We start from the raw sequence: 19,838 nt of genomic DNA, 5'->3' as shown, positions 1-19,838 counted from the left end.
AAGATTGTGTCATGCAGTTAGAAAGAAAGTAATGAGGTACAGTCACACAAAAAGAGATGTTCCAGAATCCAGCAGCTGCCAAGTGAACTGAGAAAAGAACTGCTGAGAGAAAAAGAAGGAGTTAAGATTGCTGCAGGTGTGGCGATGTGAGGAGGAGAATGTAGCAAGTGGCATGTGGCAGTGGAGTGTCAACATGTGGCAGAAATGAATGCAGAATGTAGCAAAGGCAGGAATGAATGAAGACGGAAAATAATGGGAGACAGAGACAGGACAAGAAACAGTTTTATTACAAGAAAGGAAAACATGTCCAAGGAGACTTATACAAAACAATGAAAGCATGCATAAAAACAAACACAATACAATCACCTACCACAATCACACTTAGACTATTCAATACATATTACATAAATTCTTACACATAACTAATGACACTTACATGTACATGTATGACATAACAGAATTATCACATCTACAGTAACTGTACACACAATGGAGGACAAACTGATGTTTTGTATTTAAGTTTTTTTTTCAAATACATCTAACAGCAGGCTTTGGTACTTGTATATGCAAATACAATAGCTACAAAACATGTACTTAGTCTACATTTGAATGGAACATTAAACAAGACATAACGTACCACATACTATGAATACAGTAAGACCACTTGTCGCACAAAAGGACAAAACCTCATGGGAAGACAGAGGACGGCTCCACATTCCACCCACGAAGAAGACAGAACATAGCTCGACATTCCGCCCATGATACCTCGCTGGCGTACTCGGCTGCCTCTATGGCTGTCTTGAACACCGGCGTCTCGGCCACAGCATCAAACTTCTTACCCTCGGCGGATTTGCGAGCCTCCTCAGCATATTTGATCTGCACAGGTGGTAAAAATCAACACTTGCTGTAACTTTCAGGTACATGTAGGGCTCCATACGTACTGGTACTGGGTGAATTTACACTACTCTAGTGGCCTCATGCAACACAGAGGTGACCAAAGTGACATCTACAATGAGCATAACTACATGTAATACTGGACAGATCTTTCGGGGTAAGCTTGAGTATTGTAGGACACGAGGAAGTCAACAATAAACAATCCATATGGTTCTGTTTTGTTTGAAAAAGATAAAGGACTGCCTAGTTTTGTCCTCAGGCTGTTTGATTTGTTTAAGATTCTGTCAAGTTTATTACAGTACTGTTTCTATCGTTATTGAGAAGGTTCAGAAGAACATAATCAAACTCTTCCGGATTTGTACATAAACCTTTTGTACCAGTACCAGAAGAGATGCATTGAGAAGATCTGATTAGTGAAGTTGAAAGGTGGGTATGTACTAAGACAGACCTGACTGGCTAACAGGTTGGCTTCCTTGGCCCGCAGGTTGTCCACAGCGTCGGGGGGAAGGTGGAGACCCTTGCCTCTCTCCTTCTGGTACTCCTCCTTGTACTGTTTCTATGTGTCGGGTAGAAGGAAAAACTACAACATGAACTCAACACTAAAACATTGTTCAGTCACACCATTACTGTAACTAAACATACATGTATATGTACATGTCTTTCTACAACAACAACATGAACTCTAAACTAAAACATCATTCTGTCACATTGTTTCTGTGAGTCAGGGTGGAAGGAAAAGCTGCAACATGCACTCAACACTAAAACACAAAGATTTAAGCTTCTGACAATAGCTATAAGTATAGACAGCAAATTTTCTTATTAAAAAGCAAAAATTGCAGTTTGCATACCTCGCTTTGGAGTTTAGCCACTTCCTTTGCTAAGGCGACCTCAGGAGTTTCTGGGAGGATGGTGAACTTCTGCTTCTGATCCTTGGAATCCCTGGTGTAGAGGCGCTGTGTCAACAAACATCCATTTGATTATAAATTGAAGAAAAGTTAAAAGGTCGAACAAAAGTTAAACTTTTAGTATGATTCAGGTTGACTAGAGTATAATGGCCAAATGGTCCTTTTGCATGGGAGCTGACTACTAGCGGTTTGACTGTAATCTGTCTGTATCTGTATCTGTATTCTGTGTCTAGCGAGTATGACCGCCCTTCCGCGTAACACACCAGCTACAGGTACATCTTCATTTATTAATATGTCTTCAGAACTTTTACCTTGTAAACCGGTGTACTACATGACTACCCAGAGTTCCATCTCACCTCAGACTTGATGGTCTCTGCCTCCTGTACCCTGGCCATGTCAGGGGTCCAGGGGTACTGGCTGTGGCCCAGCGACATGATGTGTTTAGCGTCAGCCTTGTACACCACGTCGCTCTGAAGGTCCGTCACTTTCTTCACGCGATCCATGACCGGGGTGTCCTGTGCTGCAAACGCCTTGTTCCTGATCATGTCTTCAGCTTCTTCTTTGTAAGGAAGCTGCGAAACATGGGAAATTTATATGGTATGAAATTAATTTCATCTTTTTCTCTTTCATCTGTTACACTCACAGAGATGACAAACTTTATTCATCCTAACTTGTTATGTCTCACATTCCTGAAACAAAAAAACTGTGAGGAAGGTGTAAAGGTTCAGCACCAAGGACAGGCATGTTTGACTGTGAGGAAGGTGTTCAGCACCAAGGACAGGCATGTTTGACTGTGAGGAAGGTGTTCAGTACCAAGGACAGGCCTTTTTGATTGCAAGGATAATAATAATACATTATAATATGGCTTGCTCACTCAGTCGAGCTGATCACATAGTTAGCATTGTGCTGGTTAATAACAGCATCACATAAATCTATGTCATAAATCAATGACTCAGATTGAAGCAAGCAGTAGAAGATTCAAGGAAATGTGCCAACTTTTGAAAACATTACGACTTAGTATGGTAGTGAAACCCTGTAGTTACCTCGCTGGTGAGTCTGGTGGCCTCCACTGCATGACGATTACTGGGTGTGTCCAGCACAGCGGTGTACTGGTTAGTCTTGTCCTTGGTGTACTGAACCTGGAGGGGGTAGAGGTCACATCAAATTAATTGTCAACTGACAATAGTAGTTAGTAGTCTTTGACTATGGTGCTGCAGGGGTCCCTGACACAGGGGTGGGCAGCAGTAGGCTAATTCTGACAATGGTTCTGGGATTTGAAACAGAGCAATAAAGTGGTGGAGTGATGCCTACCAGGCTTTTGGCTAAATCGTTGATACTGTGTCGGACTCCAAACACTGATGAGATTTGGTGTTATCAATGTGCCAAAAACTGTCAACCATAAGTTTTATTTTAAAATCCAAACCTACCTGGCTCTGTAGCTGGCCAACTTCCTTGGCCCTCTGTATCTCCGGTGCATCTGGAGGCATCTTGTGCTGCGACTTGGTTTTCTCTGCCTCCTCTGAATACTTCACCTCGCTGGTGAGGTCTGAGACGGCCTGGGCAGTCAGGAGTGTGAGGGAAGACACGGGGTTGTAGGGTTTGGTCTGTGCTTCCTTCTGAGCATCGTGGGTGTACAGGATCTGGGAGGTTCAAACCAAAATGTCAATTATTACAATGTAAATATTACTGAGTATATTTATGGAAGTTACATTGTAGAAACTAGAGATAGGAAGACAGAAAAGAGCGACAACACCCCCAGACCAACAACATCCCCACCTTTATAAAATTGTATGTCCAACTGTGGCTTAAGCCTTCCATGGTAGAATAGGACTGACAACCCTGTCCCATATAAGACTACAATCATAACTATTACTGTACATGTATATCAACTTTAAGAAAAGTTTAAACATTCACCTACAACATGAAAGAAGGTTACTAAATTGATGACTTTTAGAGACCTACGTACATGTACAGGTTAGAGCCACAGAAAGCTAGAGTGAAGACTTCATACATTATAAACCATTAGTACATTCTACCTACCTGACTAGCCAGCTGACTGGCCTCCTTTGCCCTGACATTTTCCATCGAGTCTGGTGGGAGGAAATAGCCATGACCTTTCCCCTTCTCATACTGTTCTCTGTACTTCATCTGGGAGGAAAAATATCTGTGTAAGGAATCTTTTACCAGTGTTTTCATGATTCACTTTTCGGAATACTGTGCACTGGTGCACTGGTACCCAGCCCCAAATTTTGGGGGTTCACCATATGAAATAATGTTTTTCTGACATTTAGACATCAAGAATATGCTGTATATACTAGTATACATTTAGAAACCTTTACATATGTAATCCTATGAAAATATATGGTTGCACTGGTGCACACATAGAAAAAAATTGGGTGCACAGCTCCAATTTTGGGTGCACCAAGGTGCACATGCACTTAGTAATTTTTGAGCCCTAGATATTAATCTTACATACATATTAATCTAAAACCCAAGAAATTAAATTCAAATAATAAACCATTCATAATAACTGTCACCTCACCTCACTCTGTAACTCTGCAGCCTCCTTACACGCTGTGATGTGGGCTGTGTTGGGGGTTTGTGTGTACACCTGTTTGTGCTTCTCATAGTTGGCCTTGTACAGATTCTAGTGCCAGAACAATACAAAAACAAACAGTACTTTTGTCATATAATAACATTTTGATCTCAAAGTTTGAACAGTTGCTTACAATTATGTTGAGTTCATAGATGTTGTACATCATTTACCTCAGATTTGAGTTTCTCAGCTTCCTCTACCCTGGACATCTCAGGAGTGAAGGGGTACTGACTGTGTCCCTTCTGCATGATCTCCTTAGCCTCATCCTTGTAGATGACATCACTGATCATGCTCTGTACCTCATCTGTATGTTTCTTCTCCAGGGTGACCAGTGGTGTGTAACGCTGTCCTCTGTACTCAGAGAATAGCGTGCCAGCGTTGCGGTTACTGTAGGGGAGCTGTGTTTGGGGTGAATGAAAGAGTAAGTATTACTGTTCACAATTCACAGTTCTAAGCAGTGCATGTACCTATTATACAGTAAAAGTACCAGCACAACTTGCTGTTATTGGAGCCGTGTTTGGAGAGATGAAGGAAAGAGTCAATTTCTTTTATGTGTCTAGTAGATTCTTGTACCCAAACAGGTATGTCATTTTCTTCTTGACTTACCATGAAGGCAAAGCACACACAAGACTAAAGGAAAATCTGACTTACATGGCTCTGTAGAGTGCCAGCCTCCTTTGCATGAAGGTTGACTGGAGTGTCCAAAACAGGAACATACTTGTCCGACTTGTCTTTTGCATACAAGCGCTGTAAAAGAAGATTTTCAAAGATTAAAACCTCTTTGCAAAAGAAATTATGTGTCCATCTCTACCCTTCAAGACAGATATCACACTAGACTCAGACTCAGAAAAAAACATCATTTCTTGACAAAGACTGGAAAATTGAACAGTCAAACATTTGGGTGAGTATAATTTTTTTTGTCTTGGAAATTACTCAAACCAGTTTCAGACTGACTTCTACCAACACATATGAACTTTCTAGCTATCATTTTCACAACCATGGCTGAACATTGTAGAGTCTAACAAGTCCCATCCTAACCAGCAGCCATGTACATGATATTACTGGATTCTTCACCATGGCATACATCTATGTGAGGTGTTATGCAGTTCAGCAAAGTATCGCTAGAGGCACTTCACCTGGTTCTGCAGTTCTCCCACTTCCTTGGCCCAAATAAAGTCAGGTGCATCTACAGGTACTTTGTGCTGGGACTTGGTCTTCTCTGCCTGCTCCTTGTACTTGACCTGAGAAGAGGTCAGGGATTGGTCAGTTCTGCAATCTATTTTTCACTCCACCAACACTATAATTGGCCAAGGATGGTCAGATTCTCATTTCATCTTTCACGCCAACAACACTTAAACTGGTGCTTCAATGTGAACAAAATTGTAGAACACTACTATGCATCATATCAGAGACTACTTTCAAGGAAAACTGAAAATGCACCAACAAAGATCTAACAATATGAATGATATAAGTTATGCATAATCTTATACACATATGTACCTTGGTAGGCTACCGTCTGTCAGAAAATGATTTTCTTTTACAGAGCTTCACTTAAAATTCTAACACTAGCAAAGGGATATCCCCCACCCCTTTTCTGTGTAAACAGAAGACACATTTTCCTACCTCACTGGTCAGCTCTGAGACTTCCTGAGCCGTCTTGACGACCACTGAATCTCCAGCTGCATCAAACTTCTTACTCTGAGCTTCTTTCAGGGCATCCTTGGAGTATTTAACCTAGAGGATCATGTACATTTCAATCTGGTAAGCGTATTTCAGATAAAATACTTACATAAGATCATATTCCTTCTCAAGGCAAGGAGTCATCTTTATTACATAGTATATACAAGATGAAAGGTTTCTCGCATAAAGCCAAGGTCAGCCCTTTATCTCTTGCTATATTATACTAAGAGGAGGGCACAAGGCAGTTACATGAAAGACAAAATGTTAAAAATTACTATGTACATCGGACACAAAAAAAAGGTCCAAATGAGTTTTGACATCTATACTGGTCATCATATGGTTAACAGGTGATTCTGGATAGAGTGCATGGACTATCCAGAAACATTCCTAAGCAAAGTCCTGGATAAAGCATGCTTTTGGATAAAGCACAGTTCTGGATAAAGCATGGTTCTGGATGCAACACCCACCTCGCTGGCCAGTTCTGTGGCCTCCTTCACCCGTACAGCAACAATGTTGTCTGCAGGCACGAAGTACCCGGTCCCCATGTCCTTCACATACTTCTCACGGTATTTGGACTGAAACATCAACACAGAAAAAAGTGATTAATCCATTTTAAAGAACCCTATAAAAAAGCCAAGAGTTATTTGCTAACTACCTACCTGCCCAATTTCAGACCATTAAGCCCAGAAATTGAATCGATTTAACAAAATGGCTGGACAAGACAAAGAGAGATCTGTGAAAAAATATTGCATCCATACATGCAGTTGTTTTTTTTAAAACCGATTTTGTGGCTGAAAACATGTTTACTCAATGCTCTGTCCTTGGTGCTGAAATGGACGTGTTATTACAACTGTGCGCAACCAAAGGAATTCCAACTTAAAAAGTTGCTTTTTCACATGTAAAGCCCATTAGATGTGCAGCAAAAAATACCTCTTTACTTCTTTCAAATTTTCATCAATAATCAAAAAAGCAGGGTCATTTAAAATATGTTTTCGAGTAACACATGCGCTGACAACCACTCAACGTGCAGAGCATGACAAGTCTACTGGTGCATTCAGTTCTTTTGCTCCAGCTTTCCAGGCCTTTCTCTTCACACAAACAATATATGAGGCAGGAAAATATTGGAATTTTCATAAGAAGCAGAAAAAACTGTCATACCTCACTCTGAACCTCTGCAATCTCTTTAGCAGTCACAAAGCCCAGCTGGTTGGGATGACTGGTGTATTTCTGCTTCCACTTCTCATAGTTCTCCTTGTACAGATGCTAGAAATGTAAAAATCACCAGTAAGCAAAATGTTCCCAATAGACCACACTATATATCATTATCTTATTTCTCTTCTTATAAATCCCTATCATGACCAAAGACAGTCACAAGATGGTGTGTTCCAAATCATTTGTAGTCCTTTCAATGGTAATACTTTGATTTGTTTGCAGGTAGGAGAGGCAATTTGGGATATTGTTTCCACAAACCTTTGTTTGGGTACATACAATGTGCTAACATTTATTTGGTGGAAAGACAATTCAACATTCTATGCACGCAAGAATTTTATACTGAAAAGTACCAGTGAAATAAGTGCTACAGAGTGACTTATTACACTAATTTTACAATGCATTGATTACAATTGAAAATTCAAACAGTTGCTATATATGTCATTTTAAGTTTTTAAAAACATGTAGTTCATCTTTTACCTCAGATTTGAGTTTCTCAGCTTCCTCTACCCTGGACATCTCAGGAGTGAAGGGGTACTGACTGTGTCCCTGCTCCATGATGTCTTTAGCCTCATCCTTGTAGGCGTGGTCACTCTGGTACGCAGACACTTGTAACATGTACTTGTACTGCTCTGTCTCGTGGACGGGGAACTGTTTTCCTATAAGATTCTTGACTTCATACTTGTATGGTATCTGGAAAAGAAGTTTTACAATTATCGTCATTACAATTCTACTTGTGTTTTTATTTGCAGTGATTACAAAACAGCTATTCATGTACTACATGAGTAGGCAAAATCTTCACATTTCTAAGACAGCATGGTTAAAATAAAGTTTTTTTTTACTTACATCACTTTGCAGTCTGGATGCCTCGTCTGCTTGCCGTATAGCCGGGGTGTCAAACACTGGAGTGTACTCGTTGCATTTTCCTTTGGCATATTCAATCTGAAATTACACAATGAAGAACTAAAATAACAAGCCATGGAGCCTACATGTATTTAAGTTTAGTACAATGTTTTCTACCAAAGTTACATCATAAGTTGCCCCTCAGCCTTTTTTACTAGGAGTGTGTGCATCAAGTTTGTGACCTGTTTTTCTGTTACCTCTTCCCTCATGACCTATGGCCTTTTTGAGTATTTCATAAATAAACTAATAAGGCTTGAACATATTAATCAAATTGTCCTAGTATTTTGTCTTTCTTGTTAATATTGGCCTGGTTCATCTTTAGTCTACCTAAGTTAATAAAATAAATGTCTTTTCTTTTTCAACTAGACTGCTTAGAAACCAGAAAAGTTCACCAATTAACAAGATAATACTGTAACAACGTCGTACCTGGCTCTGCAGTTTCCCCACTTCCTTTGCCCAGAGGACTTCAGGCATGTCGTGCGGCATCTTGTGCTGTGCCAGAGTAGACTGGACCTGTTCTCTGTACTTAGCGTGGCTGGTGAGGTCAGACACCATCCTGGCAGTCATGAGGGTCAGGGAGTTCACAGGTGTGTACATCTTCTCCTGGGCCTCCTTACGGGCGTCTTGTGTGTACTTAACCTGCAGGAGAATGAAGGAAGGAACAAATGACTCATGGAAGGAAGGATGGATGGATGAAGGTGGATAGGTGGATGGAAGGAACGAAGGAAGGATACTGATACTGGTACTGGTTAATTGAAGTAGGAGGGCCTAGAAAAAAATGTTGTGTTTCCTGTTTCAGTCTTGAAAAAATTGGGGTCGGTACATTGGAATTCTTTTTTTAATTAGACTTTGGCGATCTCTGGCAATATCAATTCAGATTAACAAAGTAAAATTCGCATGCATAAGGACACATATTTTCAATGGCAATGTTGGAAAACCGATGTACAACGTTTGTGTCAGATCATGGAGCAGGGGTCCACACAAAAGAAGGCTAGGATCTGCAGTTTTTTCTAGGGTCAGTCGGGAAACAGAACCAAACACCATGTTCTACACAATAGATAATGAAATTTCACAACACGTACCTCACTGGCCAGTGCTACTGCCTCCTTGGCGTGGAGGTTGTCCATGGTATCCAGGGGCAACATACGACCTTGACCCCTCTCCTTGTTGTACTGCTCACGATACTTGTTCTGTAAGCAAGGACAAAGAAATAATGTTCTATAGTCCTCATAATGGTCTATGTTCTTCACAATGTTCTGAAGTTCTCATGCTCTAAGCAATGTTCTAATTTTCTACATAATGCTCTAATTTAAAAAATCTCTTGTGTTCTGAGTAGAATGTTCTAATGTTCTAAATAATGTTCTTAAGTTCTCATGTTTTGAGTAATGTTCTAATGCTCTAAATAATGTTCTAAAGTTCTCATGTTCTGAGTAATGTTCCAATGTTCCTACCTCGCTCTGCAGGTCAGAAGTCTCCTTGGCAAACACAATGTCGGGGTAGTCTGCACGGATGGTGAAGTTTTTCAGGTATTTCTTGTAGTTCTCCTGGTACAGATGCTGTAAAGAAGATATTAAGTCTATTTTTATATTTTAAAGATTCACAAATTCAGTACTTCTTTTCACTCTAGGTTGGGAGCAATGAGACCACATTCTACATTGTATGGTCCTGCTTACACCAACAAAAAAAAAACATATTGCAACTCAAACTCAGAGAAGCAGATACATTATGTGCATGTGTGATATCCTACATTTACAAAAAGAAATGAAAAATATTCCCAACTTTATCACATATTTTACTTGGCTCCACCCCTAAGTTGTTGCCCCAAAATACCCAATAGTGGATGCAATCTAACAACTAATTGTTTACTGAAAGAAAGAACAACTTACATGTGATTTGAGTTTCTCAGCTTCCTCTACCCTGGACATCTCAGGAGTGAAGGGGTACTGACTGTGGCCCTTCTGCATAATCTCCTTAGCCTCATCCTTGTAGACCACATCGCTGACGATGTTCCTGATTTCCTCGGTGTGTTTCCTCTCCAGAGTTTCCAGCGGAGTGTAGCGCTGACCTCGGAACTCGGATTGTAGCGTGCCAGCATCGCGGTCACTGTACTGGAGCTGGGTTTTTTTTTCAAACAAAGAACAAGACGATCAGAGATGGCATAATTCTCCCCCTTTAGGGGATGGTAGAGCCCATGATGAAAATGATAAGATTCTAATAATGCTTTGCAATCCTTCCAGCTTTGTGTCAAAAGTCAAAAACAAGAAGTGCTTTTAGTTTTCAGGTAGTCCGTTCTGACACCTTGTAATGTCCACATGGCTATATGACTCAAATCCTTAGCAAAATTCAATTTTTATCAGATTTGTTAAGCTTTTTACAAAATTCTGAAGAGTTAGTACTTTTAAAAAATTTGCAATCTGCATAGACTTTTATTGTTTCTTATATAGTTAATATTATAGTTATATAGTTCATTTGATGTTGATAGCTCATGTCTGGGTTTTTGCCCAAAGGCACATTGAAAACCCCTGACAATGAATAAGCAACACTACATACCGAGCTCTGCAGTTTGCTGGCTTCCTCTGCCTGCTTGATGTAAGGAGAGTCGTACACAGGGATGTAGTTGGTTGGCCTGTCCTTGGTGTAGCTTTTCTGTAAAACATCAATAAATATGTGTACAACATGTAAGTTTTTAACTGAAACAGCCATTCTGCCTCCAATTCTCTATAGGTTATGGGGTCAATATACTAGTACCTGTATCCTGTATATATGCAAGCAATAAGAGACAGAGACTGAGACAGAACCATCTCAATTACATTGAGTGATTTTCCTTTGACACCTTTGATGCCAAATGTCTGCGTAGGCTGTAACTACAGCCTGGGAAGCAGCACAGAAGTGCCTGGAGGACTGTTTGCCGGGCCCCACCTCCTCGGAACATGCAGACATGAGTCAGAGTGAGTGAGATTTTCCCTCTTAAAATACCTCATGTGCACTTTTTATATGGTAAGACATTGAGGCCTCCTCCCACACACCTGGCTCTGTAGATGCTGTACTTCCTTAGCCCAGGTGATATCAGGTGTGTCGGCAGGAACCTTGTGCTGACACCTCTCCTTGTCTGCCTGCTCTTTGTACTTCACCTGTTGTAAAAATAGTATACCTCTGTAACTGACTGGAGAATAGGTACTAAAGTTTAACATAATATCCTCAGTACAAAGTACGAAGCTTAGGTCCATACAAAGAACTCTAAACCACAGTAAAAAAAACAGAAACTGAAATGTCACTGTCATCCGAACTAGCCAAAACCATCATGCAAGGAACAGTCCAGGGAGTAAGAAAAAATCACTCACTCACTTTGAGTGGGAAAATAACATCAAAGAATGGACCATGAGGCATGACAATAAGTGGAATGTTAACAAAAAAAAACAAAAAAACAAGAAGGGTGGAGAAAACTGGTTGTCCGACCAACGGTCAAATAATCAGACTATGGGATGGAAGAGAGATGAGATAAGTACCTGACTGGTGAGCTGTGAGACCACCTGAGCAGTCATACTGGTCAGGGAGTCCACAGTGTTGTACATCTTCTCCTGTGCTTCCCTTCGAGCATCCTGAGCGTACTTCACCTGCACAAGGACGAAATTCTTTTTCATTCATCTCCAATTCAAACATTTCTAGCAAAAACAACAACAGACTTATTCAAAGACAATTCAAACTCTACAAAACAATAGCAACTATTTTATCCTCATTTACATAACAGTGACACGAGTCATGTTCAACTGGTTTTTCTAGTTGAACACGTGATAAGTGTTCACCAAATATTCTCAGTTTATCTTAGTTTCAAGGAAGAAGAGTGATGTTGATTTCACTCAAACGTCCGGAAATAATTTATCCAGTAGTAAAGTTTGAATTGCCTATGGATATTGTTTACCAAGTCCTGGATGTCTAACCTTCATCAATGTAACAACAGGCTAAGATTCAAAACAATGTTTGATTCTTATTCCTCTTTAATACATTTGTTTCGACTACTGCTTATTTAAATAGCTTGTTTACGACTCAATTATCTCAATTTACGATCTACAGATTTAGCAGTGGAAGAAGGGCTAACAGTACCCACCTCACTAACCAGCTCGGAAACCTCTTTAGCCCGCTGGTTGTCCATGGAGTCCAGCGGTAGAATAAGACCCTGGCCTTTCTCCTTCAAGTACTGCTCACGATACTTGTTCTGTGGCAGAAATAATAACAGTGTCAACCATGAACCTCTTAAACTTCTTTACCATACATGTGCGCTCATACAGGGTGAACACTCTACCCAGTAGAAAACTCTATATAATTATAAGTGTGCTGCAAATGACCTGGCATTAGAAGTCAGTATGACATTTGATGTTTTATTAGATATCCATTAGATTAGACTTCAAAACCTAAATCTATTCTTCCTGGATTCTTAAAATCACAATATTGATCACAAAGCACATAACACGACATGTACATTCATAAAAATCAAACCACAAGTCATGAAACTGCGTAGCAAAATACAACATTCAAAACTGATAGTTACCTCACTCTGAAGAATGTCAGCCTCCTTTGCATGTAGGATCTGTGGGTCGTCCACTCGGACGGAGTAATGCCCACGCTGCTTCTCAAAGTTCTCCTTGTAAAGTTTCTGAAATCAGATTAAAAATACAGTTGAAAGAGTTATTTTTCAATTCATCATAGACAAAATGGATGCATTACAGATCAACATCAAGTACATTGTAATTATCCAATGAGTTACAAAGGATTGTCTTGTAGTGATTGATAGTTAGCCTTGACCCATAACACCCAGAGTTAGCCAGTGGATCAAGGCCTAACTGAGGGGGCTATGGTATAATTTCCTTGGTGGCATGTTGGCCCTGGAGCTGAGGAACTGGCCTGTGTAGGCCCTGGAACAGTCTGGCACCCAGACTATTGATACTATGATCAGTGTTTTCATTATGATTTGAAAACATGAAGTCATCCTACCTCTGATTTCAGTTTCTCAGACTCTTCCACCCTGGACATCTCAGGAGTGAAGGGGTACTGACTGTGGCCCTTCTCCATGATGTATTTTGCCTCATCCTTATAGGCATGGTCACTCTGGTAGTGTGAGACTTGCAGCATGAACTCATATTGTGACGTCTCGTGGACAGGGAACTGCTTAACCTCAGCTTCTTTTACCTCCTTCTTGTAGGGAATCTGGTAGAAAAACACAAAGTTACAGATCATGTTTAGAATTAGCAAGGAAGAAGAAAGAGAGGGAGTGAGTGAAGGAGTGAGGGAGGGAGAGAGAGAGGAAAGAAGTAGGGATAGAAGGATAGGTGGAAGGGAGGAAAGAAGGAAAAAAGGAAGGAAAGGAAGGAAGGAAGTAAAGGAGTGAGCAAACAACTGACACATTCAAACAGCAATTTGTTTTTCCATTTAATGCTATAGGAATGAATGACACGAAGTTCAACTTACATCACTCTGCATCAATGCGGCCTCCTCAGCCTGTTTGATTGCAGGGGTGTCGTACACTGGAGTGTAGTTAGTCGGGCGGTCCTTGGTATAGTTTTTCTGTAAGCAACAAGTTTATATAAATAACAGTGTAAGGGTAAGGTTTACACAGTGTGTTGTAGGAAAAACCCTGAGTGTGATGTGATTTTTAGAAAATCCAGAAAACAACTTCAGTTCAAGTCAAGAGAAAGGACAATGCACATACTATGATTGTGATTTTCAAGGAATGTATGAAATACACAAGGAAATTGTTACTCAAGCAACTAGATAGATTTTGAAAACTGTCAGATGTTTCAAGTACAAATGTACATGCAGTCTCCACTACTTTTCATCAGTGACTAGTAGTGGATGCTACTTGAAATGTCTGATAGTTTTCAAAATCCACCCAGTTGCTTGAGTAACATTTTACCTGTGACTAGTGTGTATCTCATTACCTGGATGTCTAACATTCATCTAGTACGTAATGTATGAAATAATAATAAAGTTGATCATTACCTGACTCTGAAGCTGTTGGACTTCTTTTGCCCACTTGACTTCAGGCAGGTCAGCAGGCATCTTGTGCTGTGGCCTGGTCTTCTCAGCCTCCTGTTTGTACTTGACCTGCAGTCACAAGAGCCACAACAGAGAAATCATCAGTCATCAGAGATATGAATTGAAGACTGAGGTTTAAAACAATTCCTTTCCTATACGTTGTATGTTAGAGTAGACATTGTGACCGGGTATGGAAGAGTATCTTGATCATGACTAGATACAATACACATTGCTCAAAAAGCTAGTTTAAGAGATTTAATGTGTATTGTATCTAGTCAGGGTGCAATACACATCAAATGTGTATTGTTAAAAAGGCCATGGATTTTAATGTGTATTGTATCTAGTCAGGGTGCAATACACATCAAATGTGTATTGTTCAAAAGCTATGAAATTTAATGTGTATTGTACACATTAAATGTGTATTGTTAAAAAAAGCTATGAAATTTAATGTGTATTGTATCTAGTCAGGGTACAATACACATTAAATGTGTATTGTTCAAAAAGCTATGAAATTTAATGTGTATTGTATCTAGTTAGAGTGCAATACACATTAAATGTGTATTGTTCAAAAAGCTATGAAACGTAATGTGTATTGCAACCTGAATAGATGCAATACACATTAAATTTCATAGCTTTTTGAACAATGGTCAGAGTTAGACGTGATAAGTTGCTCTGTGTAATACATGTATGACCAGCCACCACTTGTATATTGTATTCTACCTGTTACACAATACAGATTTGAATATGGAAGAGTTGTATTGTTTTACATTCAAAATGCTTGCAATCACAAGCAACAAAGACATACAAATCTACTCTTAATTATATCAATATAATTGGAAAAAGCTGAGTTTTTGTCATTTGTGGTTTACTAAATGCTTGCAATCACAAAAAAAAAACATACAAAATTAATATACACTAGTATAATTTTATCAATATTGGACATGATGCTACATGTAAGCTTTCTGTCATTACAGAAAACAGGAGATAGACCAGAAGACATACCTGGCTGACGAGATCGTGAACCAGTTTAGCAGACATGTTGGTCAGGGAGTCGACTGCCTGGTACATCTGATTCTGCATTTCCTTTCTCGCCTTGTCAGTATATTTCACCTGAAATGATAAAAAGAAGATCCAGTTGTTGCAGCCATTTACTCTATTTCCAGAATTCAGAGACAACATTTAAGGATATGAAGACATCATCAGACAATGCAGGGAATGCTTGTTAAATAGCCTCAATATTGGTTTCAGACTTCATAGCTAACCAAGAGATCTTAAATTTAGGATATTGGAGTTTTCTTTTAGCTCGATATCTCTAATATCTCTCACCTTACTTACATTTCGATGAAGGCAAGGTACGAGACATTACTGGTTGTGTAAAACAAAACTCCAATATCCTATGTTCTAAGTAATAACCTGATGAAAGTATTTTCCCATCTTTAAGTTATACATGTACAAATGTGCACAGATAAAAAGAACAATATTATGACATTTAAAGAAATTTAAAGAAGGAAAGTTGTGTTATACATGTACACACCTCACTGGCTATTTCCATGGCCTCCTTAGCTCTTGTGTTGTCCATGGCATCAAGAGGCAAGAAATGACTCTTGAGCTTATCTTGTAGATGCTGTTCCTTGTATTTCCGCTGTAAAGGCATCCATAATTGTTATAGTATCCTATCTGCTATCTATAGTAGTAGAAAACAGTCTTAGCATACATAGATAACTCCCCAATACGAGGCATGACTAAAAAACATGAAAAATACAATGCTGCATTCTCCCCCAAACATTGGATCAAAGCTTTGCTGGGTTGAAAGCTTAGGAAGTGGTCGCATGGAAATGTGTTGCTCACAACTTTTGCAAGGGTTAAGAAACCAATATTAAAGAGCTTGTACCTCGCTCTGTAGATCAGCTACTTCCCGAGCATGGACGATGTCAGGATGATCAAGACGCACCGAGAACTGGCCCCTCATCTTCTCAAAGTTTTCCTTGTACAGTTTCTTAAAGAAATAAGACAACATGATCACTTACTTAAACAGGACTGGTACAACATAACTTGTACAGTTTTTTTTCCTGAGAAAGAATTTCAAAGCAAAATCACTTCCTTCTACACAAAAGACAACATAATTGCTAAGCTTTCCTTGCACAACAGAAAGGCAAATGTTATCACATGGAAGTTCATGTGGTATGAAGGACTACAAAGAATATTTGAGCTTTTAGTAAGAAACAGGCTGTCCCAGACTACAAGAAGACTAAAAGTTTTGTTTTATGTTAAGCTTTAAGCTCATACCTCAGATTTAAGTTTCTCGGCTTCCTCTACCCTGGACATCTCAGGAGTGAAGGGGTACTGACTGTGTCCCTGCTCCATGATGTCTTTAGCTTCATCCTTGTAGACATGGTCGCTCTGGTACCCAGACACTTGTAACATGTACTTGTACTGCTCTGTCTCGTGGACAGGGAACTGCTTTACTTCAGCTTCCTTCACTTCCTTCCTGTAAGGAATCTGATAAGAAACATAACATGAGACAACATCAATAGTCTCCTACAAACTAGAAAAGATAGCCTCCTTTTCCAACAATACCTTTTGATATAAAAAGACATTGAAGAAGGCATTACAGTTGGTTTTTTTTTTCTGATAGCCTACACCAACTGCACAGTCATACAGACATCATCACAAAAACCATCTGAGTTACAGCATCCTTTATTCAGACAGTCCTCAACAAGGATGATTATAAAAAAACAATCTATGCACTTACATCACTTTGTAGTTGGGCTGTCAGCTCGGCTTGCTTGATAAGAGGAGTGTCATACACAGTGGTGTAGCTGGTTGGCCTGTCCTTGGTGTAGTTTTTCTGTAAAAAAAGTGGAACAAGTTTATAACAGTTGTAACAATCCTGTGCAAACCAATTTGAAAGTGCACAAGAAATTGTTACTCATTGACAAGTAACTGTCAGATGTTTTGGGTGGCATCCACTACTAAATGAGTAACAACTTCTTGTGTATCTCATTACCTGGATGTCTAACCTGCATCAATACCATTTGACAATGATTACAGGATTCACAAAAATGCACTGGTATCTCCTGAAGTAAAAGCATTTGGCAAAAACAATGTAGTACTACATGTACCTGACTCTGGAGCTACTGGACTTCTTTCGCCCACTTGACTTCAGGCAGGTCAGCAGGCATCTTGTGCTGCGGACGCATCTTCTCAGCCTCTTCCCTGTATTTTACCTGCAGAAGCAAACCCACAACTACAGTTAAACCTGTACATTAGGACCACCTGGCCATTGATACACAGTCAAACCTGTTGTCTAGTGACCACCTAGATGCATGCATACATAAGGACACATTTAGTGGTCCATTAGATAATTTTGTACGAGGGTTATAACACAAAAAAAAATAAACATATAAAAATGGTTCTAAAAACAACAGTACACATACCTGGCTGATCATGTCGGTACAGGCCTTGGCAGTCAGGTTAGCCAGCGAGTCCACGGAGGTGTACATCTGATTCTGCATCTCATCTCGGGTTGGACGGTAGTACTTCACCTGGAAATGTAGGGAAAATAACATGGTAATGAGGGTAATGATAGACCAACATCAAACTGAAATCATTATAATCACCATTCCTTCTCTAGACTTCTTCTTCTTGATTCAAATTTTGGATTGTGGATCCCCCTGTTAAAGAATGGTAGTGCCCAAGACATGTGCACTAGCAGATGAATAATTTGAAGAATAAAAAAAATGATAGCCCCTCTATAAGCAGGATTCTGTCTTCTGTAGGTCTCAACAATCCACAGCAAAGTGTGAAATTACAATGATGATGGCAATAACATACCTCACTAGCGATGTCCATGGCCTCCTTAGCTCTCAGATTCTCCATGGCATCCAGTGGCAGTAGGAGTCCCTTGCCCTTGTCTTTGATATACTGCTCCTTGTACTTCCTCTGTAAAAAGGATTAGGAAGAAAAGGCCTTGAATTTTTGTTCACACAATTAAGGTCTTCCTCAAAATCCATTGTGCCTGCCAATCCAGTGAAAGCAGCATTGGAGTAGGTAGCAGACAGTCTACAAAAATCTTGGTTGCATGCAAGAAAGCTCCAATATTTAAAGAAAAGTAACAAAAAGACTTCTTTCTTACCTCACTCTGCAGCGCTGCAGTCTCCCTGGCATGAAGGATTTCTGGATCGTCCACGCGAACAGTGAAATGACCTCTCTGCTTCTCAAAGTTCTCCTTGTACAGTTTCTGTGCATGGAAATTAACAGAGAAACATTAGAGATTACATCTTGTACATTATTATGATTAATACCAGGTCTGTTGCATTCCACAATGTGCTGCAGCAGTCCAAAACATGCAGTTGCAAATAACCAAACAGTTTGTCCATTTAGAAAATGTGAACCACAAAACTACTGTTTTTGCCTGAAGGATTTTAAAATGTGTCAGTTTGGACTACAACATCTACATAAACTATATATAGATCACAAAGCATGTCTTTTTAATCATCTTAAGTTTTAACTTCAAGACTTGTTTATACCTCAGATTTGAGTTTCTCAGCTTCCTCTACCCTGGACATCTCAGGAGTGAAGGGGTACTGACTGTGTCCTTTCTCCATGATGTATTTTGCCTCATCCTTGTAGTTATGGTCACTCTGGTACCCAGACACTTGTAACATGTACTGATACAGGGGAGTCTCATGGACTGGGAACTGCTTCACTTCAGCTTCCTTCATCTCTTTCTTGTAAGGGATCTGACGAGAGATACGGGTAAAACAAAAGCCACAGTTACATCTGTACTACATTTGTCACGGTCTGATTGAATGTTAAATGACCACAACATACTTATGTTAATATGGACTGAAATATTTCCCAACAAAACAAATGGAGACATAATCTTTAAAAAAATTAAGCCATTATACCATAAGCAACACTACAAAAAAAATAATAATAATAATTCAACACTTACATCACTTTGCAGTTGAGCCACCAGCTCAGCTTGCTTGATAAAAGGGGTGTCATACACAGTGGTGTAGTTAGTTGGCCTGTCCTTGGTGTAGTTTTGCTGCAAGAAAAATTGTACCAAGTTCACACAAAGTCATGTAAAGATACAACTGTACCTTCAACTTCTAATCAACCAACCAACAGACAAAATTCATGGTAAGTTCCCTTTTTGTGTTGGATCAAAGCTTAAACACTGTAACTTTGAAACAAAGTCATCTTCTCAGAAAAACAAAGTTCTTACGTGACTCTGAAGCTGCTGAACTTCTTTTGCCCACTTGACTTCAGGCAGGTCAGCAGGCATCTTGTGCTGCGGCCTGGTCTTCTCAGCCTCCTGTTTGTACTTGACCAGGCTGATCATGTCCATACAGGCCTTGGCTGTCAGGTTCCCTAGGGTGTCCACAGACGTGAACATCTGATTCTGCATCTCATCTCGGGTTGGACGGTAGTACTTCACCTGGAAAGTAGAGAAATCATGTTTCCTGTTACCATATTGACGTTCACAAGTTTTACCGGACTGTCAAGAAAACCAAAGATGGTTTTGTTTGTGTCAGGTGCAACTTGTTAACCAACTCAAGGCATAACACTCCAGTTTTAAACAGAAAGCACTAGCTGCATAAGAATGAATGATG

The 19,838-nt window shown here is 39.7% G+C and overlaps 1 protein-coding gene across 1 annotated transcript in view; it reads right to left on the bottom strand.

Moving 5' to 3' along the window:
* LOC109474200 (nebulin-like) overlaps positions 1–19,838 on the bottom strand; it is a 176,816-nt gene that overhangs the window by 100,683 nt on the left and 56,295 nt on the right. The window contains 40 exon segments of the mRNA XM_019774455.1: positions 766–876; positions 1,343–1,450; positions 1,743–1,847; positions 2,156–2,371; positions 2,843–2,938; positions 3,227–3,439; positions 3,840–3,947; positions 4,342–4,446; positions 4,566–4,793; positions 5,047–5,142; positions 5,532–5,636; positions 6,019–6,129; positions 6,543–6,650; positions 7,234–7,338; positions 7,765–7,977; positions 8,131–8,226; positions 8,614–8,826; positions 9,270–9,377; positions 9,639–9,743; positions 10,074–10,301; positions 10,738–10,833; positions 11,214–11,318; positions 11,694–11,801; positions 12,293–12,400; positions 12,734–12,838; positions 13,177–13,389; positions 13,651–13,746; positions 14,182–14,286; positions 15,220–15,327; positions 15,752–15,859; positions 16,109–16,213; positions 16,504–16,716; positions 16,970–17,065; positions 17,340–17,444; positions 17,655–17,762; positions 18,052–18,159; positions 18,353–18,457; positions 18,747–18,959; positions 19,175–19,270; positions 19,451–19,663. Of these exon segments, the coding sequence (XP_019630014.1) occupies positions 766–876; positions 1,343–1,450; positions 1,743–1,847; positions 2,156–2,371; positions 2,843–2,938; positions 3,227–3,439; positions 3,840–3,947; positions 4,342–4,446; positions 4,566–4,793; positions 5,047–5,142; positions 5,532–5,636; positions 6,019–6,129; positions 6,543–6,650; positions 7,234–7,338; positions 7,765–7,977; positions 8,131–8,226; positions 8,614–8,826; positions 9,270–9,377; positions 9,639–9,743; positions 10,074–10,301; positions 10,738–10,833; positions 11,214–11,318; positions 11,694–11,801; positions 12,293–12,400; positions 12,734–12,838; positions 13,177–13,389; positions 13,651–13,746; positions 14,182–14,286; positions 15,220–15,327; positions 15,752–15,859; positions 16,109–16,213; positions 16,504–16,716; positions 16,970–17,065; positions 17,340–17,444; positions 17,655–17,762; positions 18,052–18,159; positions 18,353–18,457; positions 18,747–18,959; positions 19,175–19,270; positions 19,451–19,663 (5,292 nt within the window).

The sequence above is a fragment of the Branchiostoma belcheri genome, unplaced genomic scaffold, assembly GCF_001625305.1.
Source record: "Branchiostoma belcheri isolate BF01 breed outbred unplaced genomic scaffold, Haploidv18h27 scaffold30, whole genome shotgun sequence".
NCBI lineage: Eukaryota > Metazoa > Chordata > Leptocardii > Amphioxiformes > Branchiostomatidae > Branchiostoma > Branchiostoma belcheri.
Note: the sequence above shows the minus strand (reverse complement) of the source record. Positions and strands in the feature narration are given on the sequence as shown.